Source organism: Aptenodytes patagonicus, chromosome 3 (genome assembly GCF_965638725.1).
Source record: "Aptenodytes patagonicus chromosome 3, bAptPat1.pri.cur, whole genome shotgun sequence".
NCBI classification, from domain to species: domain Eukaryota; kingdom Metazoa; phylum Chordata; class Aves; order Sphenisciformes; family Spheniscidae; genus Aptenodytes; species Aptenodytes patagonicus.
The window spans coordinates 25,957,046-25,984,469 of NC_134951.1; the positions used below are offsets into that span (position 1 = coordinate 25,957,046).

Below are 27,424 nucleotides of genomic sequence, written 5' to 3' on the forward strand. Positions count from 1 at the left end.
TAAGGAAAATGAAGGGTTGATTCTATCTGTCTGATTCCTGGTTGCATGTACAGGCCAAGGGCAGCTGGCAAGGTCTATCAGCTCTGATGGTTCTATGATGAAAATGTTACCTGAGACCATTTTCTACTGTTCCCTAATACCCTAAATTTATGCCATGCTCAGATTGCCTGGTCTCAGAAATCTAGTCTGTTCTCTCCACAGTACTCCATGTTTACAGCTAAAAGACTGCTTTGACAAGTATGTTTACTACATTGAAATACACTTCCTGACACTAATATAGTGGCAAGTGGAAAATACTTTAAGTTCTAGTTAAAATACAGGATTTTTCTCATGAAGTTTTATACTTAAATATATTTTGAGTTTATTATATTTTTGACAGATTTGTTAATGTTGTCAATGATTGCATACACTTTTTATTTTGCCTCCATTATTCTCTAATACTCTACAAAGAATGCAGATTGATTGTATCTCAGTAAAGATAGTCTAATTCCTCTTATATCATTGTTAGCCATGACAGATCAATAAATTGTGTCAGAAAAAAAAGTCACAGATAACAAAACTCTCATAGAATAAGCAATACACACAGCTGATACTGGGCTTTATCCAAAGATCCTTAAAAATCACAGGAGACAGAAAATTGAACACAAATAACAGGCTATATTTCACACAAGACAAAAATAGCTTTAGTTTGAATAAACAAATCACTTTAAATTAATGAAGATATTATATTGCACTTTGAATGATAAGTATGAAGAAACACAGATTTTTGAAATGGAAAAGCATATAACCAAGTCTTCTAAACTTTCAAATGCTAACAGTAGACCACATGCTGATTTACAAATGCATGAATACCATACTATGCACTCCCATGCCCATTCATACCTAATTCCAGATACAACATTGTGCATGGAAGGACAGTAAACATTTGTAAAAATCCACCCAAAGGTGCCCGAACCTAGTTAGTCATTTATTGACAGCTACATATGTTATGCAAAGACAGCTATGGTATATCTTTAAGACAACCTGATTGCACAGGAGTGAAGTCTTAGCGCATGACTACATGACAAGCTTCTACTATGGTCTTGTGAGCAGAAATTAATCTAATTTTCTCCTATATAAAGATTAAGCTCTTTAATGTATCTCAAATCACCTGCTACACAGTGGAGAACATGATTTAGAATGGGGATGGCTTCCAAAAGCATGCATATTTTTGCTCTGTTCAGTCAGTCCTCCGGTGCCAGACTACAGTTTTGAATATGTGCGTTCTGCTCATCTCCTTTCCGTTCAACATGCCTATACCAGAATCTGGTTGGTAACTATTTAACCCCTTTGTTGTATGAATTTCTACAACTGTTCACAGTATATATATACCAAGTGCTGCCTGGTATAACTGTTTGCCTTAGAGAAGTAGGGATGGCTGACTTCAAGTACCATGATCTAGAATGAAGCAGTGGAAATCTATATGGGGATGAAAATACCTTGAAAAGGCTCATGAGTATAGGGAGCGTTACATGGTGCAGAGAAGCTCGTATTGTGAAAGTTCATTTAAACTCATCTATCTCAAGGACAACAATGTCACTTATGAACTTGGGGATGCCCATCTTCAGCCCCATGACATAACAAGTTTATCCATGTCATCCTTTCATCACAGAGTATAAAGCCAACAAATCTATCTTCTGAATGGGAGTAGAACTGTGTAGACCAGAGGCTTGGTTTACTAGCTTAAGACAGACAACTGAATGACCTAATGGGTGCTAGACAGCCATACACCACAGATCTCGGATGATTTAGGGGAAGAATCTAGAAGAAAAGTCCTAAAGGTCTAGCCATCGTGCTAGAAGCAGCAACCACCAGCCTTACAATTATAGCAAAAATTGCCCATGAAATGTCAGAAAGTTTCAAATTTTTAACAAATCAATATAAAAAATGAATATATTTGCAAAACGCTGTTTTGCTGGGCCAGGGCAGGGGTGTTTGAATTTATTCTGCTGTTGGCAAGTACCTGCAGTTTAGCTAAACATAATAGACACGCTCATTTTCTCTCATATTATCAGATAACCCCTAAGATTTGTTTTCACAAGACTAACACAAATCTTCAATGAGATTCTTTAGCAAGGCAAGCTTCCAGGCACACCACCATCATTTACCAGCTCTTTTAAATTGTTTTCCCTGTCTACTGATGGCCCTGATATTACTCACTAGGCAAAAAATCAAACCAAACAATAAACCCACAACTTTTCTTTAGCATAAAGAGAGAGAACTAGCCTGGACAAATTCTATCAGTTTAGGTCTTCTAGCAATTTGACATCTCCCACTGTCTTCCTAGGTTCAAATGTTTATAAAAAAACAGCACTATCAAGAGCCACCTAGTCTAACTGTTCTTATCTTCCCCCAGGTCCCAGGATTTTTCCCAATTAATTAAATCGGAAATTCATAGTATATCTTTGGTCTTGCTAGGAAATACTAATATACAAAAATTTGGTAACAGTACATCAGGTGGCTAAAAATATCAAACTATGATTATACAGAACATAGAAGTGAGGCAATTTTTAATGCCAGTAGACAAACAAAATACACTGCTTCATATTTTTGAGAGAGACCTTCACTTTGATATTTCCTTTAGTCCATATGAGAAGCTTGAAAGGGTACTGAACATTTTTCTATTACTATTATGAATCCAGTGAAATACAGAATAGGTACAGAAAATGAAATGGTACAGAATGGAATACGGAAAAGTTACAGAAATTATAAAAACCCCTTACCTTATCCATATAGCCCAGTAAATACAGTGGTGAACTGCTAATAACAGCCCACAGACTTTGTGTTAAGCAGACAAAACAGGCCACAGACTCTGGCAGTTTTTTTCTGGACTTGTTCTGGCAGTCCGGAGAGTTGCTTTAACTTGTAACAGCAATTATCTAATGATCAGGTAACTACTTACTACTTCATTTTAGTTTTGTACAACTGTGTGATGTAACTCAATAATATATATATATGTAATTATGAGTAAAAGTTAGTGATAACAAATAGGTTTTCTGTATAGAATGAACTTCTTGTAGCCCTTCTGCCAGACTGAGACCACTGACCTTAAGACCATATAGGCACTGGAAGAGTGAGTGTACATCAGAGAAAGAGGTAGATATTAGTTGTTTGTCTGTATATCATTCTAGCAGTACCTAATTTTAATTAACGTCACTGTAACTAGACTGGTAATAATTCTTTGATTAGACCGTTAAGATTTTCTTTGGACTAACATTAAAGCCTTGGCTTTGCAGCTATGGCATGTTCCTTTTGCTCAGACCAATATTTTGAGTGTAACAGACTGGTGAGGATTCAGGCAGCCTATTTCATAACTTAGATGCAACAAATTCTTACCAACATATTTTGGCAACAGTGGAAAAGCAAGAACACCTAAAAATAATAACAGCAGAGACACTGTCATGATGATTGTATTACTTGAAGGGGACAAACAAAGAAATACCAGATGTCTTCAATATTCTGGAATCACAGACCTATTTTCCACATCTTACACACAAATATTCATAGAGGTTTTTGTTATGAATCATTTTTATGGGTGACATATTCTTTGTCAGATTTCCATGGGACAACTGCACAGACAATCCAACCTTTTCCTCTGAAGCAGTGTCAACTTTCTTTTGCGAGCCACTACCAGATCTCTTACTTCTCTCAGCCTTCTGAAGTATGTGCAATCTTCTGTAGAAAGGCTTTGATCTGAACTTCTAACAATACTGGTCATAGCTAGAAAAGTGATTGAATTCTTCCATTGATTTCCCTTTCAGACCCACTGCCAAATTCCAGCAATCAGAGACCTTATAACCATTTGTTTTCCTTTTTGCAAAAACATTTATATGTCATAATAATTCTTTCAACAGTGCTAGACCAAGCTTCAATGCACAGAAATGAATTTTCTACAAAGCAAGTAGTGTGCTACCTGAGAGACTAAGAAAACTCTGCATGCTCAGCCAAAACACTAAGAAACCTGCTCTTTAGTCAGAAATCATAGCTATAAATGTACACAACTGCACACACCATGGAGACACATGCATTCAGGCCTCAGCTGTGTGGAGCTGTGCAATGTAGATGCTTGTGGATAGTCTTGGAAGATTGTATTCACATGCAAAGGAACCAGGACAAACGTACATTCTGAATTGCAGACATGTCAGTAACAGAGAACAGAGGAATGACTTCTTTGGTTTAGGAAATGAAGATAAAACTACTGAATTAAAACTATCTGGATGGGGGGACAGAGAAGAAAAAGAATGACTTTATATTCATGTCATTACAAACTAAATATTATTTCTCTTCCTGCATGTTAATTCAAACAGAACAAATATTTATTTACTCTAACTTCATCTAAGAAAACATAGAAAATACTAATTTGTACTATAAAAATCTAACCCACTTCTAATGTAGACCTCATGTGTTTTCAATATTCTTTTAGGAAACATGATTCTCTAAGGAGTAAAAAGGAATAAGAAATAAAAAAGATACAAGACTGCTATGCCCTTTGGTCCTGCATCTATATCACTACACAGGAATATTATCTATTATTCTGAAGTCCTTTTACAACTCCATCATCACCAATCATCTCCGGTGCAAGTGCGTCCCACAGTGGAGCAGCGGATCGCAGCGTACAGGGGGGTTTCCTGAGCCAGGGAACCCACAGGGGAGTGCAGAGACCCACTGGGAGCCGGCAGCTCTGACGAGGGTGGCTGACGAGGCGTGGGTGGGGCCAGGAGTAATGGCTGCCACCCCCTACTCCCACTAAAGGCAGCCCCGGGGAGCGCTGGCCACCAGGAGCGCTGCCAACAGGATGGGCAAATGGGGTGTGGTGTGTCAGCTAGGGCATGGCACAGCAGTTCACATGGAAGGGTGCGCAGGGAGGGCGCCTCTTCGAAGGAGAGGCATTCCATGGGCCGAGTGGGGGACTCGGCGTGCACATAACCCAGCAACGGGGCACAAGTCAAGGGCACTCATCCTGCCTGACCCTCAAGGCAGAATGCTGGGCACTCATCTGAAGGTAAAGGCCGTGGCTCTGGCTGGGGGGTCTGCACCATCTACGCCAGCAGCGGCCGATGCCTCCACGCAGATGGAACTGCTGAAGGGAGAGGCTGCAGTGCAGACCTCAGCCTGCAGGGAGTGCCTAGACCTCTCTCCTGGGGTAGGGACAGGCAGCAGACCTGCCTGCAAAAGGTGTGCCCAGGTGGAAGACCTCCTGCAGCAGGTGGCTGAGCTGCAGGAGGGGGTGAGAAGACTGTGTAACATCAGGGAGGCAGAGAAGGAGCTAGATAGCTGGTTCCAAGTGCAGTCTGCAGTGGACCTGCAGCTCACGGCCAAATAGCCAAAAACTCCCCCACGGGCAGACGCATAAGGGAGTGGGGGGGCCAATAATGCAGAAGAATGGACAGTTGCAAAGGCAAGGACCAGCAGGAGGAAGAGACTTCCCCCAAAGCCTGAGGTGCCCTTGCAGAACCGCTTCACCGCTCTGCAGGCCGAAGAGGAAAGTCCTGTCACACCAGGAGAAGCGCTGGAGCTGAGTAATGCAGCCCGATCTGCCCCCCGTATAACAACCAGCACCACTAAGAAAAGGCGACGGGTGATAGTAGTAGGCGACTCTCTTCTGAGAGGTACGGAGGCACCCATCTGCCGACCGGACGCACTCTCTGGAGAGGTGTGCTGCTTACCAGGGGCTCACATCAGGGATGTCACCAAGAGGCTACCAAGCCTTGTACAGTCCACTGACTATTATCCGCTGCTGCTGTTTCACGTGGGCACCAGTGACACATCCAGGAGCAGTCTGAGGACTATCAAGAAGGACTACAGAGCCCTGGGAGCAGCGGTAAGGGACTCGGGAGTGCAGGTAGTTTTTTCATCAATCCTGCCGGTCAAAGGGAAGGGGTTTGAAATGGCCAGTCGAATCTGGCAAGTCAATAAATGGTTACGTGACTGGTGCCACAGCCAGGGGTTCGGCTACTTAGACTATGAGACTTGCTTTGAGAGACATGGTCTACTGGGGGCTGATGGGGCCCAACTGTCAGATAAGGGGAAGAGCATCTTCAGTCATAGGTTTGCCAAGCTGGTGAAGAGGGCTTTAAACTAGAGATGCTGGGATAGGGGAACCTCAATCCATCCCCCTCCTACCAGTTTGATGCCAGGGCCAGCAATAGATGCCCAGAGCCTGGAGAAGGAACACAGGTCAGCAGGAGAGTGCCTGAAAAGCAGCACAAAGGAACTCCAGCCAGTAAGACAGCTTCATCGGGGGCCCAACTTAAATGCCTCTGTGCAAACGCACGTAACACAAGGAATAAACAAGAAGAGTTAGAGACGTGCACACGCCTGCAGGGCTACGACCATATTGGCATCACAGAGACGTGGTGGGATGGCTCCTATGGTTGGAGTGTTGGGATGGAGGGATACAGGCTCTTTAGGAAGGACAGGCAGGGGAGATGAGGAGGGGGTGTCACCCTCTATGTCAATGACCAGCTGGAGTGCATGGAGCTCTGCCTGGGGGTGGATGAGGAGCTGAACAAGAGCTTATGGGTCAGGATTAAAGGGAAGACAGGGACAGGTGACATTATAGTGGGAGTCTGCTACAGGCCACCTGACCAGGAAGACCGAGCGGATGAGGTCCTCTATAGACAGATAGGAGCAGCCTCACGCTCACAAGCCGTGGTCCTCATGGGGGACTTCAACCACCCCGACATCTGTTGGAGGGACAACACAGCAGGGCATAAGCAGTCTGGGAGGTTCCTGGAATGTGTTGATGATAACTTCCTTCTCCAAGCGATAGAGGAGCCAATGAGGAGAGGTGCTATGCTGGACCTTGTTGTCACCAACAAGGAGGGGCTGGTGGGGAATGTGAAGCTCAAGGGCAGCCTTGGCTGCAGTGACCATGAAATGGTGGAGTTCAAGATCCTTAGGGCAGCGAGGAGGGTGCACAGCAAGCTCACTCCCCTGGCCTTCAGGAGAGCAGACTTTGGTCTCTTCAGAGATCTGCTTGGCAGAGTGCCATGGGCCAAAGCCCTGGAGGGAAGAGGGGCCCAAGAAAGCTGGGTAATATTCAAGGATCACCTCCTTCAACCTCAGGAGCAATGCATCCCACCAAAGAGGAAGTCTGGCAAAAACTCCAGGAGGCCTGCAGGGATGAACAAGGAGCTCCTGGACAAACTCAAACACAAAAAGGAAGCCTACAGAGGGTGGAGGCAATGACAGGTATCCTGGGAGGAATACAGGGAAATTGTCTGAGCAGCCAGGGATCAGGTTAGGAAAGCTAAAGCCCTGCTAGAAGTAAATCTGGCCAGGGACATCAAGGGCAACAAGAAAAGATTCTATAGGTAAGTCGGGGATAAAAGGAAGACAAGGGAAAATGTGGGACCTCTCTGGAACAAGATGGGAGACCTGGTTACCTGGGATATGGAGATGGTGGAGGTACTCAATGACATTTTTGCCTCAGTCTTCACCGCCAAGTTCTCGAGCCTCACCGCCCAAGCCGCAGAAGGCAAAGGCAGGGACTGGGAGAATGAAGAGCCACCCACTGTGGGAGAACATCAGGTTTGAGACCATCTAAGGCACCTGAAGGTGCACAAGTCCATGGGACCCGATGAGATCCAACCGTGGGTCCTGAAGGAACTGGCGGATGAGGTTGCTAAGCCACTATCCATCATATTTGAGAAGTCATGGCAGGCTGGTGAAGTTCCCACTGACTGGAAAAGGGGAAACATAACCCCCATTTTTAAAAAGGGAAATAAGGAAGATCCGGGGAACTACAGGCCAGTCAGTGTCACGTCTGTGCCTGGGAAGATCATGGAACAGATCCTCCTGGAAGTTATGCTAAGGCACATGGAGGAGAGGGAGGTGATTTGAGACAGCCAGCATGGCTTCACCAAGGGCAAGTCCTGCCTGACTAACCTAGTGGCCTTCTGTGATGGAGTGACTACATCAGTGGACACAGGAAGGGCTACAGATGTCGTCTGTCTGGACCTCTGTAAGGCCTTTGACACGGTCCCCCACAACATCCTTCTCTCTAAACTGGAGAGGTATGGATTTGATGGGTGGACTGTCCAGTGGGTGAGGAATTGGTTAGACGGTCACTTCCAGAGGGTGGTGGTCAACGGCTCAATGTCCAGATGGAGATTGGTGATGAGTGGCGTCCCGCAGGGGTCCATATTGGGACCGGTACTGTTTAATATCTTCATCAATGACATAGTGGGATCCAGTGCACCCTCAGCAAGTTTGCAGATGACACCAAGCTGAGTGGTGCGGTGAACACGCCAGAGGGATGGGATGCCATCCAGAGGGACCTGGACAAGCTCGAGAAGTGGGCCCGTGTGAACCTCATGAGGTTCAACACGGCCAAATGCAAGGTTCTGCACGTGGGTTGGGGCAATGCCCGGTATCAATACAGGCTGGGGAATGAAGGGATGAAGGGATGAAGGCAGCCCTGCCAAGAAGGGCTTGTGGGTCCTGGTGGATGAAAAGCTGGGCATGAGCCAGCAATGTGCGCTCACAGCCCAGAAGGCCAATCGTATCCTGGGCTGCATCCAAAGAAGCGTGGCCAGCAGGTTGAGGGAGGTGATTCTGCCCCTCTGCTCTGCTCTGGTGAGACCCCACCTGGAGTACTGCGTCCAGCTCTGGAGCCCTCAGCATAAGAAAGACACGGACCTGTTGGAGCAGGTCCAGAAGAGGACTGGAAATCAGGATGAAAATCAGAGGGCTGGAACACCTCTCCTATGAAGAAAGGCTGAGAGAGTTGGGGTTGTTCAGCCTGGAGAGGAGAAGGCTTCAGGGAGATCTTATTGCAGCCTATCAGTGCTTAAAAGGGGCTTATAAAAAAGATGGCGGCAAACTTTTGAGCAGCCATTTTGAGAATGGCTTTAAACTAAAGGGGGGGTAGATTTAGACTAGATATAAGGATGGTTTTTTTTTCACTGAGGGTGGTGAAGCACTGGCACAGGTTGCCCAGAGAGGTGGTGGATGCCCCATCCCTGGAAATATTCAAGGTCAGGCTGGACGGGGCTCTGAGCAACCAGATTTAGTTGAAGGTGTCCCTGCCTACAGCAAGGGTGTTGGACTAGATGACCTTTAGAGGTCCCTTCCAACCCAAACTATTCTATGATTCTATGAGAAAAGAGGGACAATAGGGGTAATATATCACTGCAGATACATCACCACAAAACTGCTGTGGAAGAAGTCAAAATCAGGCTAAGGCATCTGAGTCAAAAAGCTTAACCTAGGATAAGGAAGAAAGGAAGAGAGGAAGAAAGGAAGAAAGAGGTGTATGATCTATATAAAAACAGAAAGTGTTGAACTTTTAAATTAAGGGCCTAGGTTTCTAAAGGATTCTAAAAACACTTAGTGTTAAAGATTCTGCTTGGCAGTGCCTGAACATTAAATTTCACAGGCTTTGTAAGCGTCCTACTGAAGTGTTAATGCTGAAGTGCTGTAATGCTAGCTAGCAAAGACACTCTGGGTAGCTTCTTCTGTTGCTTTGATTAAGGAAAAGAAATTAACTTCTCCAGATGTTCCAAAAACAGAGAAATCTCACACAGCATTTATTTGATTAGGAAAAGGTGAAGCAGCTTATTAAACATAAAGGAAAGCCTTTAATTTCATGACATAAAAAATAAAGAGCTTTATTACAGGCCAGGATAACTAAACAGAATGACTTGTGATATTGATACAATTTTTTATCGTGAGGAGGCTAGAAGATTATTTGTCAAAGGTCAGTGACATAATAGTTACCTTTCTTATCCATCCTCTCAGTTTAACTTTATTTTATACACTTTATTCTTCTCATTTCTCATTTACCACTACAAAAACGATCCTAAAAGTACATGCTATAAAAGAGCAACTTTTTAAATTAAATGCTCCATGTTTATCTTGTTAAGATATCAGTAGGATTACTGCAAATACCAGCAATTTAATAATAAAAAATAGTAATAAAAAGAATTAAATATAGCTAGAAAAATCTCTAATACTAACACTACAACAACATTCAATGAACCACTACAAAAGACAGTGAGTGTGAAAACAATTTTCGAAGAGAACAAAGATTATAACTTGTTTAGAAATCTAAGAAACTAGATTTCCAAGAACATATGCAAAACAATGTGTTTTCCCACTGATAAACATTTCAAATTACATCTCAGAAATTAATAGTCATTAAAATTCATTTTAATTAGTAAACTAAAAGTATATAAGGAGAATATGCATTTGGTATCTTAAATGTCTTTATTCTAGGAGTGCAAAGAGTGTAGGTCAACCTTAATGGGATGAGGGGAAAAACATATATTCTCTTTTCATATCCTTTAAACTATTTTCTTTCTCTTATGCAAGATAATAAGGCACATTGTAGCTAACCAGCAGAAGATATCATAATGAGTTTTAAAAACCTGTATCATCAGGAGGCAAGATTTAGAAGGACTAAATACACTCATATTAGCATTTAGTAGAGTAAGTCATATTCATATCTGTTATATAAAGACTGCACAAAAGTTATTTTATCAAGTAATTATTCCATATCTTCCATATGCTCTTCAGATTTTTTTCCTCCCCCCACATTTTTTGAAAGTGGCATCACTCTTTCCAGACAGGAGAGACCCTATGCTTACTTGATATCTGCTTGTAACTCTAACTGTTCTTTTCACCCTAGCATTGTATAGTATATGGAACATATGTTAATAATATTATATCATCATCCTTTACACTTTTATATCTCTCTTTAAAGGATATTGTAAAACTTTACCATATGTTTAACATGAGGAAAAATATTTCATATTTTTTATAGTGTAGTTTTATTATGAATAACCTTGTATTTTCTTTCAAAACATTGATAAAGTTGAATCCATAACCTAATCTCCTTTGAATAAAAGTATCTTCTTTAAATAGTCCTTCCTTATCTTTGATTTTTTTAGAACTCAAAATTACTTATTAATTCATGTAATACATGGAAAAATATTTTGTAAAGTGCTATAATTTTTAATGAAAAAGTCACATGGAGCTACAGATCACATTCAATGTAAGGTCTTATATACGTAGAATAGGACTTGTAAAACATTTAAGTGCAAAATTGAAATCTCCAATCCTCCCATTCATTTACTGTCTCATTCAGGAGGCGTTTAAAGACAGCACCCTTTGGAAAAAAAAGCACATAACTAGAGTACTTAAGCCCACGTTTTAGGCTGAATGAATTCTCTAAAATAAGTACAGAAGGTAGCTATAAAAGTCAACAGAAAGAGATAAGTGGCCTTAATAGGATCTTTCAGAGCAAGATTTGGCAGTTAGGTTTACGGTTGGACTCGATGACCTTAAAGGTCTTTTCCAACCTAAAAGTTTCTATGATTCTATGATTCTGTAAGATTAGACATGTAACTTAAAAGGAATGTTACAGAGTCTTTTAGTTAAAAGATATAGGACATGATGGTTCACATCTTTAATCTAAATATGCCAGTGGTAAAAGAGTTGGGAAAAAAAAAAACAACCAACAATAAAAAGAGAAAAAAAATCATTATGAGTTATAACCAACCACTTTGACAAAGATGTGATGCATTATCACATTGTATGTCTCTAAGGAAAGCATTAGCCCTACTCTTACAAAGAACTACATTTTCTCATGCCTCTCCACTGTTTTTTCCTTTAGGAGGTATGGTTTTATAAGAAATGCCTATATTGCCTATTGTAGTGTGGACCAATGGAGTTGCATAAAGCTCAGAAGGTGTTTCACAACACAATTCCAACTGTAGTTTGCTAAAATAATATAATTATTTAATAATTATATATTAATATATAATTATATATTAATTGGTAATGTTGCTATTTCATTTTTTTTACGTATTCTTCTCCCTAAAAGAGAAATTAATAGTCCAAAATAGGTTTTAAATTATTTGCATGCATTCCTTCTTGCTTAAATAGAAATATATATTTTTGCAAAATGTGTAAACTGTCTGCCAGCTGTTCTGATGCACAGATTAAAAAGCAAGAAAAAATGGAAGACATGGGAATAGCAGCCACATCTTGATGGCCATTTAACAGTAAATGTACCCATTGTTTGTACAGAAGTTACACATTGTCTCTTATGCTAGAAATTTTCTAATGCCATTCACTACTGGAAACATCGGTTTAGTACTTTTACTTCTATACTGTCAAAAATGCAAAACAGCAAAAGTGCCTGGCAGTAAAACTCTGTTCTTTAATTTGAAAATAAAACAAAACTCAATACTCTCATTTGTTCAAATATGTACTACTTCCTAACTGAACTGCTGAAGTCAGGTGGCATGGCCTTTCTCATTCCCAATGACAAACGTTCTGTCCAGACATTGTTTTTTTCCCTTTAGCCAGTAGGGCACATTTGTGTCTTACTCCTGGAGCCTGTCAGAATTCTATAATGTCTATGCAATAATGTGATAAAATACAGTTTAAATTAAAATGAAAAAAGAGTTAATAATTCTTAGTTTAATAATTCCACTAATAATAATAATACAAATCAGAAAAAAGAAGGGAAAAAAAATCACATGGAGCTTCGATAATTTCTGGCAGTATCATGAGTTCCCATAATCAACACAACTGACAGGTATTAATAGGAACAATAAATCACTGCTGAGGAACATGATTCATAAAATATTTATGATTTATAAAAGCACATACTATTCTGGCTTTAGCTGCTTACATTACAGATTAGGATAAAGGTGCAGTTCTTCAGCAAAAGCTGAATTCCATACACGCATACAAACAAGTAAACCAAAATCAGAAAGTATTGTGAGTTCTGAAGCAAAGGTACTACCAGAAAATTACCTTCACATCTGGGGAAATGATAGTTCCAATTCCTGTTGATTCCATGTTGGCATGTGAGAACAGGCTCTCCCCTCAAAACATATCCAGGATAGCATTCAAATGATACTGACTGACCCACACTGTAATCTGAGTTGACTATATATCCATTCAAAAAAGGAGGAGGATCAGGGCAGTTCTGTAACTCGTAAGCTGGAAGAGAACAGAAGTACTTTTTATTGCTTAGTCAGCTCCCAACACAGGAAGTAAACATTAACACAAATTCTGTAATACATTCCATAATAAGTAAACACTGGAATGCCAAACTCCAGTAATAGAGTGATTAACATATGAATAGAAATAAATCATCCATTTGGACCATCCAGATCTTGATAAAGGAATTAAAAAATTAGCTCTAGAGACAAAGCATAGGAAAGATCAAAATCTGGAATAGGGATCTGGAATATTGCCACCTACGTCAGGAATTTAGAGAGGAAAGTCAAAGAAACACTGGGGGTAGGGCATGACGATGGAATATTGTGGTTTAGTAGTTCATGTTGAAGCTTCAGATTAGGATATTATATAAATTATGTCTTTATTTTTAAATAAATTTCTAGGCTCAGACCTAGTGCCTGAATTCTGAGAAGTAATAGTTTTATAATAGGATAACTTTTTAAAAACAATACATGGCATTAATTTGTTTAATAAATAAGATGGATATACTTAGTATGTCACTAAGTGACATAATTTCATGAGTATGTCAAACATTTTCATAAACTTTATTTATACTCTGTTTTAATTTAATATGTTAAGTCTGAAATAAAAAAAAAAAACAACCTTGTTCTGAATGCAGCAACATTGAATCCAAAAGCTGCACACAGTAATATTAATAATTTAATTGACTAAATTTAATAGGTGGCTCAAGATTAAAAATTATCGCAGAATTTTTCAGATAACTTTTTCCTATCCTGATATGTAAGAAACAAGGCAATTCATTCCAAGTAAGAAATAGTAAAATTATTTAGGAAAAAAAATTTGTCCATGATGCCTGAAATTAAACTATATTTATTAAAAACGTATATCTATTGAATGACCATGTTCATAGTACAATTTCCAAAATTTGAAAATACTTTTTTTTATTAATATGCAAGTATACTTATGTAATTAATGATGGCATAAGAACTTGAGACAACTTTTTTTCTGATAACATTCATATACGTTCATAACGTTCTATGTGTCATCTACTAGAAATGGATGTAATTGCAGCACAACAAAAAATGGAGTTTTGCGGCACTGTGAGCACTATGTCGCAAAACAAACATTTCAAATTGAGGATAAACATATATATTACTCTGGTGATTCATATTTATTTGACTGGCAATATTCCAGTTTGTTCATTACCTGCATCAATAAAATTGTACAATGATTTCAACAATAAATCAGCACACAACTAACCACAGCAATTGTTTAAATGTGTTTTCACATTTAAACGCTATAATAAGTACTCTAGTAAGGTATAGCAAAGTCATTCATTCATTAAAATTTTATGAAATGCAAGATTTTCACAATCCGTTGGATATTTTAATGTATATTAAACTATGTAAAAAAAATCACTTAACCAAAAACATGAAAAGAATTAATGAAAGACTATAAAGTCACAGAGCATCAGAACGATCTAGAAAAATGACAGAAGTCTACCAAGGAAGAAGTTCCTTTTAGATATATCCCATACAAAAAATTGCATTAATGATTCATTATATTTAATGTTGGGGTTTATGTTTTCAAAAACCTCAAAATATTATTCAATTAATCATATTTAATTTATACAAAATAATGTGATGAAAATTCAGAGGGAGTTTTCATTAATAACTTTTACTAAGATATAAAGATAATTTAAAACTACATTTCCATATTGAAGATATGTTTCCGTAGAATATTTAAATGATAAATAGTTCCACAGGAAGCAAAAAAGAAAGTTTTATAAAAATGTTATGCAGAATAATTCACAAACAACTTCACATAGATAAGATAGCAAGTAACTGCCATTTTAGAAATAATCGTTGAGAAAATGAATGCCCTGCTTTCTCTGAGCATTCCATTTACAGTTATGAAATACTTCTGTCAGAAGATAAGAAAATTCAGATAAGAGCAGTAATACCAGTGTGCTTTATATTAACATGTGCCATTAAGTCCAAGCTCTAAAAGTACAGGGAGAGATAAAGAACATATTCTTGAAAAAAATATTTTGTTATTTTTTCAAAGCTAATCATTACAATATGGACATGTTCATCCTAGAAGTATATGCTTATTATTATCAATTAGATCATTTAAACAAGGCATTTCAGCAAGATTAAGGTAAACATATAACTTAGGCGTGCTTAAGTGCTTACTTAAAGTGAAGTTTGTACTTAATTGCTTCACTGAAGTACAGCTACGGTCATGAGATTTTTTAGTCATTGCTGATTACAGTCATGCTATGGAATAAATAGAAGATTGTCCTGGTTTTGGCTGGGATAGAGTTAATTTCCTTCCTAGTAGCTGGTACAGTGCTGTGTTTTGGATTTAGGGTAAGAACAAAGTTGATAACACACCGATGTTTTAGTTGTTGCTAGGTAGTGTTTACACTAGTCAAGGACTTTTCAGCTTCCCATGCTCTACTGACTGAGAAGGCTGGAGGTGCACAAGAAGCTGGGAGGGGGCACAGCCAGGACAGCTGACCCAAACTGGCCAAAGGGACATCCCATACCATGTGACGTCATGCTCAGTACACAAACTGGGGAAAGCTGGCCGGGGGGGCCGCTGCTCGGGGACTGGCTGGGCATCGGTCAGTGGGTGGTGAGCAATTGCACTGTGCATCACTTGCTTTGTATATTCTATTAGTAATATTATTATTATCATTATTATTTTATTATTATTATTACCATTTTACTTTATTTCAATTATTAAACTTTTCTTATCTCAACCCACGACTTTTCTCACTTTTACTCTTCCAATTCTCTCCCCCATCCCACTGGGGCGGGGGGAGTGAGCGAGTGGCTATGTGGTGCTCAGTTGCTAGCTAGGGTTAAACCATGACAAAGATTTATTTTGAGAAAGCCGCCTTCTTTTCCCTAATTCATTCAGTGAATCCAGAATCCAGTGTTTGTAACATTACAAAGCTGGAAGAGATGTGGAGGTACCAGAAATATTCCAAAATCCTCTAATAAATCAGACTCCCCTTCCCCCAAATAATAAAAAATTAAGAAAAGAAAATGAAAACTTAACAATCAGGATTAATTGCTACTGGAAAGTAAATACAAAAAGCTTTATTCTACTTTAGTTATGGTTCATTAAAATTTTGTGCAAAATTTATTAATAGCTCATTAATTTTTAATGCTATTATTACTCCTACTATCATTATTCATATAGTACTACTACAGATAGTATCATTATTATCAACATCTTTATACAAAATACAGTACTAGAAAGATTATTTAAGAGGACAGGACATATTAAGACTAATATATTAAATTACATAAAAAGCTACTTAGCAAATTATATTAAAAATACAATATAAGATATTCTGGAGGGTCAGAGGATCTCACAGATTTATTCAACAAGGTGCAGCACTACATTGCCCAATAGTTACAATGACAGTGTTCTGGAATAATGACAATAAGTGTTGGAACTTTTAAACATTGATTGTACAACCTTTTGCAGAGATGAATACGCATGAAAAATATCCTTCCTTATTGGTTAATTTGTTGCAATACAATATTCATAGCTTACATTTTAAACACACTTAATATGGTCTCCGATTTTTTAATTTAGTCTTAAAAATTCATTTCAGAAAAAAAATTATCTCGCTGATCTACATGACAAGAAAACATCTCAGGTGAAGGAGGAAATCCTGAAAGAATATCAACATCTCTCTGTCCCTCTAATTTGCACAATATCCCTTAAAGTCTCTTGGATTGTTAATGGAAAAAATAAAGCCTACCTTTTAAAATTCTAGTTAGTGTTTATTCAGAGATGCATATGCTTTACTCCTATTGTAAGTAAGGTAAACAAAACACATACAGAAAATTTGGGGGTTTGTTCTGGTATTTGTTTTACTAAGAATAGATCCTCTGCCTAAAGCAGATTACCATAATTTTGAAGGTTGGTCAGTCAGCGGTGAAAGCACTTGCACAAGTTTGTTTTTTTTTTTTTTAAAAGAAAAAAAAATGTGTAAAATGTGAAGATACTCTCTGCGTGTGACTTCTGGTATTAATCGCATGGATGACTCATAAATTATTGGAGTAACCATAAGTCAGGTGATCCATCTGACTATGATATAATGATTTATAGTCCACTCAGGTAATATGTTTTATAGTTTTAATATAAATATGAATTATATTCTTCTCTGTTCTTTTGATATATGTAACAACTATACCTGATTTAACAGAGCAATTCATTATTCAGTCATCACTATCAAATATTACCCACAAATCCCGATGTCACACCTTACAAAAGAAAGCTTTTTTATGAGTCTCATGCCCAAAGACTTGTTTGGTATTGAGCTTTAAAAAATGATTTCACAGCTGAAAAAAACTCTAGTGAGAGCCTGAAATGAAGCCCAATGTAAAGGAAATCTGAGAAAAAGATTTAATTGCAATACTTGCAGCAGTCAAATACTTGAATTTTAAGATGATCTCATATTGACATTTGGTATTTCTTTGTGCAATATATTTTCCACTGGTAAGAAAAGACTGTAAATCACAAAAGTAATGTAATTGATCTTCTGATATCTTGTTTTTATGATTTAAATGTATTTTCCTTCTTACATTAACACCAGGGTGACTTACTGCCTTTGCAAATGACACATACATCTATAACACTTCAACATGGAAATAATTACTTTACAGAAAAATTGTATTAGCAGAGAGTTGAGCATGCAAACACTCAAATGTTAGGAAAGCTCACAATTAAGGCTACTTAAAACTTTCATTTGGTCTTATTGTACATTCCTCCAGTATCATGCTGTGTATAACTACAGACTCAAGAACAAAATCCATTTCTCAGACGAGACTAGACTAGACTAGATTAGCATGGGTTGTGTTGGGTTGGGTTGGAAGGGACCTTTAAATGTCACCTAGTTCCAACTCCCCTGCCATGGGCAGGGACATATTTCACTAGATCAGGTTGCTCAGAGCCCCATCCAACCTGACCTTGAATGTTTCCAGGGATGGGGCATCCACCACCTTTCTGGGCAACCTGTGCCAGTCTCTCACCACCCTCAGCGTAAAAAAATTCTTCCTTATATCTAGTCTCAATCTACCCTCTTTTAGTTTAAAACCATTACCTCTTGTCCTTTCACAGCAGGCCCTACTAAAAAGTCTGTCCCCATCTTTCTTATATGTCCCCTTTAAGTACTGAAAGGCCTCAATACGGTCTCCCCGAAGCCTTCTCCTCTCCAGGCTGAACAACCCCAACTCTCTCAGCCTTTCTTCATAGGATAAGTGTTCCAGCCCTCTGATTATTTTTGTGGCCTTCCTCTGGACCTGCTCTAGCAGGTCTGTGTCTTTCTTGTGCTGAGGGCTCCAGAGCCGGATGAAGTACTCCAGGTGGGGTCTCACCAGAGTGGAGTAGGGGGCGGAATCACCTCCCTCAACCTGCTGGCCACGCTTCTTTGGATGCAGCCCAGGATATGGTTGGCTTTCTGGGCTGTGAGCACACATTGTCGATATAGATAGAGATACAGACCTCTATCGTCAGTTTTATCAAAACATTGTGACTGGATCTGAAGAACTTCTTGCTACTTTAAAGGAAAAATTGAATTGATAACCACAGGTAATTTGCATCACATCTGATGTCACAGTAGTCTTGCAGTACCAATTGTGTCACTGGGATCAGGTACTGGGCTCTAAGTGAAAACAGACCCAAGCACTGACCAATGATTGGAGGAGTTTGAAGTAGATCTGTGTCAACTGCATTATGTCATGAGCTAATCAAAATATATACATTTTTTTTTTCCAATTCTATGCCATCTTTTCCTTTGATCTGGACTATCATTTCCTTAAACATAAAGAAACATCACTGTCCTTGCCAAAACCATAGAATACCATATACATTAAATATATTTTGATACAGGTACACAAGAAGAGATAAAGATACAAAAAGCTAAGTATTATGATGATTAAAAAGCAAACTGAACCTGTCTCCTTGTCACCCTGCTGAAACTGTCATAGACTGTTAAAATATGAATGTGTGCTTTCCTTTAAAGGGAACGCAAATCCTTGCTGAGCAAGCTGGAACATTGTTTCTAGAAGAATGTATTATACAGTGTACAAACAATGTAAGATTTAACTATTAATTTCATGACAGAAAATGCTGTTAGACAGGAGTTAATCACATGCAGATGAGCCTATAAAGACCCAATACTATTAAGGAAGGGCTTCTTATATAAAGAAAAACACACTAATTAGAACCAGAACAGAGCACTGGAGAATATACAGAAAACATACCACATGGCTTTGTTCTTTATTTATTTGGCATTTCTGCAATTTGCCACTTTTCTTTCTTTCCAGAAAATTCTAAAAAGAGTCATCTGTCCAATCACAATTGCCCTTGACTGCTCAGAATAAAAATCACACTAGGTGGGTGTGATGTTGTGAGAGTATTCCCTACTTCTAAGACTATGTGACAGAACAAAACTCCACAGGCAATAGAGAGATGTGACTTCTTCGTGGGCATGCTTTACGAGCATTAACCTAATCCAGGTGCTCAGAATCATCTGCCAGAAGATTTTTCCTCTCTATCTATTGACTCTGTAGATATGATCTAACTATAACTGTAGATATGCATGTATGCAAATAAATACTGTACTGGGCCTGGCTATGACAGAGTTAGTTTTCTTCATAGCAGCTCATATGGTGCTGTGTTTTAGATTTGTGACCAAAACAATACTGATAACACACTAATGTTCTGGCTTTTGCTGAACAGTGCTTGGACAGCTTCAAGGCCATCTCTGTTTCTCACTCTGCCTCACCAGGGAATAGACTGGGAGTGCGCAATAGGTTGGGAGGGGATACAACCAGGCAGATGACCTGAACTCACCAAAGAGATATTCCATACCATATAAAATCATGCTCAGCAATAAAAGGGAAAACAGGGGGTTTAGGGATATTAGCCATCTTTTGCTTGGGAACAGGCTGGGCATTGGTCTGCCTGTGGGATGTGATGAGTGATTGCCTTTGCATCACTTGTTTTGTTTTGTTTTGTTTTCTTTCTCTCTTCTTCCCCTTATCCATCACTTTTTAAACAATGGTTTTTGTCTTGGCCCCCAAGTTTTCTTGCTTTTACTATTCCTTTCCTCTTCCCCCCATCTCACTGGGGGTGGGAGGAAGTGAATGAGCAGCTGTGTGGTGCTTAACTGTCCACTGGGATTAACCCACAACACATACATGTTTATACAAGCATATAGGCTTAGATACATATATATGAAAACCTAACCAAGCTATCTAAATTAATAGCCTAGAATAAGGTGGCATGAATCTCCCTCACTGCAGTTAGATGAGAATTCAACCAGCTGTTCCATTTTGTTAAACTATTCAGATCCTGCAGTGGGGCTCAACGGTTTTCAGTAAGACTATTTTAACATTTTAGAAATATGCATGAATTAATGATGTTTTATTGTCACTAATGGGGAAAAAGACAAGCAAACAGTGAAGAAACATGAAGAAAAAAGCCAACAGTAAGGACCACAAAAAGTTCACACGTTCAAATACTGAATATATGTAATTGAAAATACAGATACAGAATGTGTGTTATCTGGTGTCTTTTCATTTTCTGCTAATTTTCACTTAAGTCTAGACCATCAAAATATAACATAAGAATTATAAAAATTTTCACCTGAATATTTGAAATAACTCATACTGTATTTTGAAATTCTCATTCATTACATTAAATATAACAAGATTTTATAAATTGGAAAACAAGACAGTGAATATTAGCAGTATTTTCCAGTAACAGTACACATTAATGGGATGGAAAGGGGTATCAGTTATGTGACCTTTGGCAAATGACATCAACTTGGCTTCAGGATTTTACATCAGTAAAATAAAGATTCCATTTCAACACAATTTCAGTTGTAAAAAAGTGCAACCTATGGATTAAACAATCCACAGACTTAAAAATGCTACATAGCAGATGCTTAACATATTTTTAAAAATTAAAAAAAAAAAAAATTAAAAATTTTATCTTTCCTTTTTAACCATGAAGTTCATTGTGCTGGTTCCTGCTTACCTTGGTATGTCAACTTAAATCCTTGCCTGTTTTCTGAGTGATCACTGTAAAAGTGGACAAGTGTTTCATGAGTAGTACTTAGCAAGGGTGATGGGAGTTCCATTCCACTAAACTGGCCGATCATTGAGCTGGTGTGGTAAGGCCCATTCTGTATTTCAAGGAAATCATGATTTGCTTCAGTAGAGAAATTCAGAAACTGAATGTGTGCACCTGCAGCAGTGAGAAAGAAAGAAAAATTAAAAAGAGAGTTTTTATAACTCTTGTTGCTACAGCATGCAAATACAAAAAAAAATGACATAATAAATGTTATAGGCACAATATTTATATTTTAGTCACCATTCAAAGTGGGATGCTTAAATTAAGGACATAGCCACTAAGTATTGTAAGAGTTGGACCTTCTAATTTTTTGGTTTCCAATAAATATCATAACCGCACAGGAAGGGACCAATGAAACGAAGTCACAGTGTCAACAACCAGATATTTGTCAGGTTCCTAAACCAGCCAACAGAAACACTCAAGGGAGGGGCACACCACAAATCCTGCTGTGTCACAGCACAGTCAGGACTCTGCCAAAAGATCATTACTGTAGCTGGGCTAAGCCTCTCCTAGAGGCTCAGGATCAGCTCAGCACCCAGGAAGGTTACTAACAGAGTGACCTTTTGGAGGCAGAATTTCACCTACCTAGTTCCAACTACCTACTCTACCCTGTTTTTCCTGACCCAAGCAACCTATATATGCCTCCTCTTCCCTCCAGCTTGGGACAGTGTGTCCTTAGAGCCATTCTACTCTTTACGCAGCACTATAAGATGCACTGAACATCAGACTGGTGACAGGTACTTACTCATGATCATTTACCACAAACCCCCTCTGGAACTCAAGGTGGCTGAACCAGGACTTTCTCACAAAATCAAAGGGAGAGAGATGACTCCCAAAATGCTGAACAGTCAGAAGTATAAGCATAATCTCATGGTAACAGCTGTTTTTAAGTTCTGGCACTACTTCATGTGTGAAGTAGTCAGAATGAAGGACTTCACAGCAGTCAGTGAAGGACTCAGAATCAGGCTTCTCAAATTATGTATATATATAATATCAAAAGAGGGATGGGGGATGAACCCCTGGTTCAAAAGCCAAGTAGTACCAAGTAACTTGCAACCACACTGCTTGGGCCTAAGCTTGCTCTGGTAGACTATGAAGAACTAGCTGGAATGGAATAAAACAGAATTACTGAATGAGCCAACAAAGCAATGTGAAATATTCAATGCCTTAACTCTCTGCCTGACGTTCTTAAATAGCAGTAGAGACATATTCTTCATTCCAGGAGAGTACCTTATAGACTAATCACCAGGGTAAGTCATTCACTCAGTCTTGCTCTACAGCTCCTTTCTTTGCCTCTGTGGTTTGATATCTAATAATTTGTATAAAATTGATTTTTTTTTTTTTTTTTTTTTTTGCTACAGGAGAAACTAAACTACTGAATAAACTGTTATATAACACTCGTAAGAATAAGGGTTATTTAGCTCTAGTACCTTCTCTGACCTATACAGAATGGGAGATGTGAAAACAAGTATTTCAGCTGCTGAATAAGAAAACTTATTCTGATGCTATCAATAGAGAGACACATACAGAACATATCAAAGTCACAATATCAGCCATCTCTTGTATGGTGTCTGGTACGGTTAGTCTCACTTGAGCAAAGTCACTAATTTTACAGTGCTCTCAGGATTTAAGATGAGGTAGGATACCAGGCAGCTCAGAAACATCTTGACTTCAATATCAGCATTTAGTGATTCCCACTAGAGACTGGATGTCAGCAGCATGCAATTCTAAAGAATTGAGCAGCCACTTAATGTTATACTTAAGTAGCTAAAGTGACAAGCAGATAATTCAATTTGACATATGTATATAGACCCAAAAACAGTGTTTAGGTATTTAAATAACAGTAGCCTGTTGTTCTGAAATAGTCTCTGATGAGCCACAGAGTACCTTTAAAATTGAATCATTCTTATTTAATTACTAGAAGGAATTAACACAACTATTTGTAAATATTCAGTACAGAAAAGCTTTGTATTTTAAAAGTAAAAAGTAGATATACCAGTAACTTTTAAAAACTTAAACTGCCTAAAATAGCCACATTTTAAGCAGAAACATAAACATACTTTTTTTCTAAAGGTTTTTCAGAGACGTTAATTTCAATTAGAGGACATACTGTATGTGTCACTCAAGCCTTAATTCTAAGTTTATACCAGTTACAATTGTCAATTTGATATGTCAAAGAAAAAGTTTTCTACACTAAATAATTTCTTACATAAAATTATACAGAATAAAACTGATAGCTACAGAAAATAAATCATCTGGTCAAACTGTAATTATACTACTTCCTGCTCCAATCTCAACGGGATTTCCTCTCTCACCTGAATAGACTCTAAGTAATGAGAATTCCAAGCTGGGTTAATCTTTTTTACAAATGTTAATCAATTAACAGCTACCTGCAATCATTGCAAAATCACTGCAACTCACTTGAAAATATGTACTTTCCATCTGTTTAAAATGTTTGGATTTTAATAGTGTCTTCTTTTACATGATCAGTATCTTTTCATGTAATGAAGAGAACACTGTACTTTGGGACAAATTTAGCTCCCACAATTCTATTGTTGGTCTTTGTTTAAGCACACCTGTGAGCTTACACGAAGTCAATAATGTCATGGGCTTCATTCAGTTACAAAGTTTGAATAAATGGATGGGAATAAAAGAATACTTACTGGGAGATGAAGTGACTGTGAGGTTAATTATTTCAGTGGAATTTGAATCAATCATTACGTGTTCATGAGTGTCCTCTGGATCAGTTTTTGTGCACAGTGCTAAAATCTTAACTCAATCAGTACCACACTAAAATCCTTCCAAAAAAAAAAAATCCTGGAGCATTATTCAATTTTGGAACTGTTTGCTATGTTTCAGTGATTTCATGTATTTATTTTGACACAATAGAATGAGTGTAGAGAAACAGCTCTTAGATAGACAAGTTTATACTTGTAACTAAAATAGAATCCAGGATTTTGCAGTGGAAGTTGTCTGTGAGACATCACATCAATCACAATGTTTAAACCTGGTATAAACACATTATCTGTGGATTATCTAACAAAAACTTGGGGAAAAGATCCCTGTAGCAACTTTATGGCAAAAAATGTCCTCTTCCAGTATTTTTGAAAGCAATGATGGATCAATGGTATGAACACCTGTTAAATCCCTTGCCAGACAGAATCATAATCTTTTCTATTTATAGGATTACCACTACCAGAGACTTTCTGAGAATTGAGAGGGATAATAATAAGATACAAGACACTCTTGCATAATTAATCCATGAAACATTGTCTACATGGAAAAGCTTAAAGAAAAAGAGCAACTCTGAGAAATATGAAGGACTGTTTTTAAAAGTCAGTATTGTAGTAGCCTAATTAGGATGACATCGCTCCAGAATAGTTGCTTATCATTTGTATTTTCTGCAAATGTAACTTTAGAATGACAAAATTAGCCAAGGATGTCCTGTCTATGGTCATCCTAAGGCTATAAGGATATCTAAGGCTACTAAGGCTATCCATAACTATGATGAATCAGTTTTACCAGGTACACGCTCATAAAGGGCGCTATTCTAAATAAATTGTAAATAAAGGAGTGCACAGTACCCTTACATGGTTTTAACCATGTAGAACAAGATTATTATCTACACAGGGAAAACTCAGATCTGTTGGGTAAGGTCTTAGTGTGCTTGAAAGGGAAATTCTTTTTAGCTTTGCTTTTTAACTCAGCATTGTTTAACTCTTACATAGAATTACACTTTATGTAAGTAGTACATCTCACTACAAAAAAAAAAAAAAAAATCTTATGAATGCAGTGGAAAGCACAGAAAATAGAAAATAAATTCATTTCCAGACATGGGTATAGTGAATTTAATGATAAGCTTTTAAAATTAATTTTCTTATTTGAGTACTAGCACTGAATTCACAGTATGGGGCATAATGTTTCACAGCAAGAAAATTTATTCCTCTTTTACTTCTGATAATGATAGAAGATTGTGTTTTATACATGCACTTATAGATCCCTTATTATCCATTATGACCTTCTCTATCTAATTATTATTTATTTGTGAAGATATTTTCCGTATGACAATAGATTTAATGCAAACCTAGAAAGTTTCTAAGTTGGCAACTGTTACCTGGTATTTGGAATATAGTTTTAGAATGTTTTTAACCAAATTCATAGTGCTAGAAATGAGGTTTTGTCCATTTTCATAGTACATAAGAAATACTGTTAAAATGTCACTTGGGGGACAATGAAAGGACATTAAACAGAAGTAATTAACACTAATTAATCTAGAAGTTACGTTATCTATTTCATCTGATATATCTTCATGCAGCCAATTTCGTTTGCTCTGAAATCAGATTCTGAGACAGGCTGAGTTTTACAAATAACAAGTTGTTTTGACAAAGATATATTTTTAAACTCCCAACCATTTTCAAATCAAAAGATAGCACATAATTATGTAAGGGCTTCACAATACATTCACTGGATAACTTCTATTTCATACTAGAAATTAGAATATTCTTATATATATTTAAATCTGATGATTACAAATAATTGCTTTTCAGATATAAGTTTACTTACCATATCCAATAGGCAATAAAATTTTCCATGTACAATCTAAGTTACTAGGGTAATTTCCAGGAAAACCTGGGCTCAGGATCACACCACCCATGTTTGTCAGTGTTCCACCACATTTAGCTATTAAAAATAGAAAGAAAGTCACTGTATCTTTTAATAATATTATTTCTTAATATTTGGAATATGATTAATTTCAAAAACGGGTTTTCCATTTTATCCCCATGACCCCCAAGCAGTGAAATTTATCACAGTCAAAACATTCCTTATGAAGGAGGAAAAAAAAAAGAAAGAGAATTTGGGTTAGAGCAAAATGCTTACTTAATGCAATATGTTCAATGTGATTTTACTGCAAATGTGTAGTTGCACGTATAGACTGGGTAACCCATTGTCTCAGCTTGACAATTACAGTTAAAAAAGTCTGGTGCTATGTTGAGATAGCCTTCATAATCAGAGGAACAAATATGGAATTAAACTGAATTATGACACTGATCCATGATGCAGCTGTGGATCTGCTAGTTAATATAGCTAAAAATACACTTTGCTTACTATCTGTATGCTATTCTTCAGAAAATTCATGTGTTTGGAGATTGAAAAGCCATTTGCATCATTTAGGATGACATAAAGCTAAACTATAAATATGTGAAGCAACTTGTAAAAAAGTGGCTGAGTTTATACCTTCGCTAGGACAATAATATGAAGGAAGAGTAACTTCAAGAAATCAAATTAAAATCTTGTAATTTATATTTATTATTTGAGGAATCACTACTTTAAAGCCTATGAGTCATCATGCCAGGTGTTACAGTGATGTATGATCTGGTAACAGAATTGTGATACTGTGCGTTGTGATAATTGTACTGAAAAAATGAAAATAATCTACTGGTTAGATGACACAAGAAATTGCATCAAAATAGGAAAAACTCCACTAAAAAGCTGAGAAATCAGTCTCAAACTTCTCAAATATCTCTACCTCTCTGCAATGTTAAATACATTATTTAGTGAAAAGAACAGATTTTGGTTTGCATTTCTAGAAAAATCAACATTTTAATGGTTGGAGGTGGGGGAGGAGGGGGTCACGTTTTAAGGGTTTGTTTGTTTTCTTGGGGGTATTTTAGCTTCCAGGACAGCAAAATTTCATGAACTAAAGGAAAAAAAAAAAAAACCAATGAGCACACTGTTTGCAAATAGGAACTGTATTTAATATACAGGGTGAAACATAAGATTAGCACAAAAAAAAAAACAACCCACCCACCCAAACCCCAAAATACACCTTCCTGAATAAATTTTCCATTTCTAAAATTGATTTGAAGGAACTGCACTGCTTTCATATTAATCAGAAATGACTGCTTCTGTAGAAGTTGACAATACAAAATAATATATAGGCCCAACTTGACAAGGAATCTTTAAAACCATTTCACATTAATATTGCTCGATATCATCCCAGTCTTTTAAATTCCTCGTATATATGAAGCTAAAAGAAACAGCTTTTGCTGACTGAATATTGAAGTTAAAAACATTCACTGAAGAATGCATTTCAAAGCTGAAATGACAGAACGTCATGATAGAGCTGTGCTTCTCTCCCTTCCATTCCTGCTTTTTCTTGAAATAAACATGCCAAAAGACACCAGAATGTTGACTTTCTTAAACTTTGTTTAATCAAGAAACAATACAGTAGAACAAGATTATTATCTACACAGGGAAAACTCAGATCTGTTGGTTA

At 37.7% G+C, this 27,424-nt stretch overlaps 1 protein-coding gene across 1 annotated transcript in view; it reads right to left on the reverse strand.

The window, feature by feature from the left end:
* Positions 1 to 27,424, reverse strand: part of CSMD1 (CUB and Sushi multiple domains 1) — a 1,284,461-nt gene that overhangs the window by 135,458 nt on the left and 1,121,579 nt on the right. Inside the window, exons 40-42 of the mRNA XM_076332906.1 lie at positions 25,711 to 25,827; positions 21,052 to 21,261; positions 12,811 to 12,999 (exon numbers count right to left, since the gene is read on the reverse strand). Coding sequence (XP_076189021.1) covers positions 12,811 to 12,999; positions 21,052 to 21,261; positions 25,711 to 25,827 — 516 coding nt within the window. The remainder of the gene's footprint in view (positions 1 to 12,810; positions 13,000 to 21,051; positions 21,262 to 25,710; positions 25,828 to 27,424) is intronic.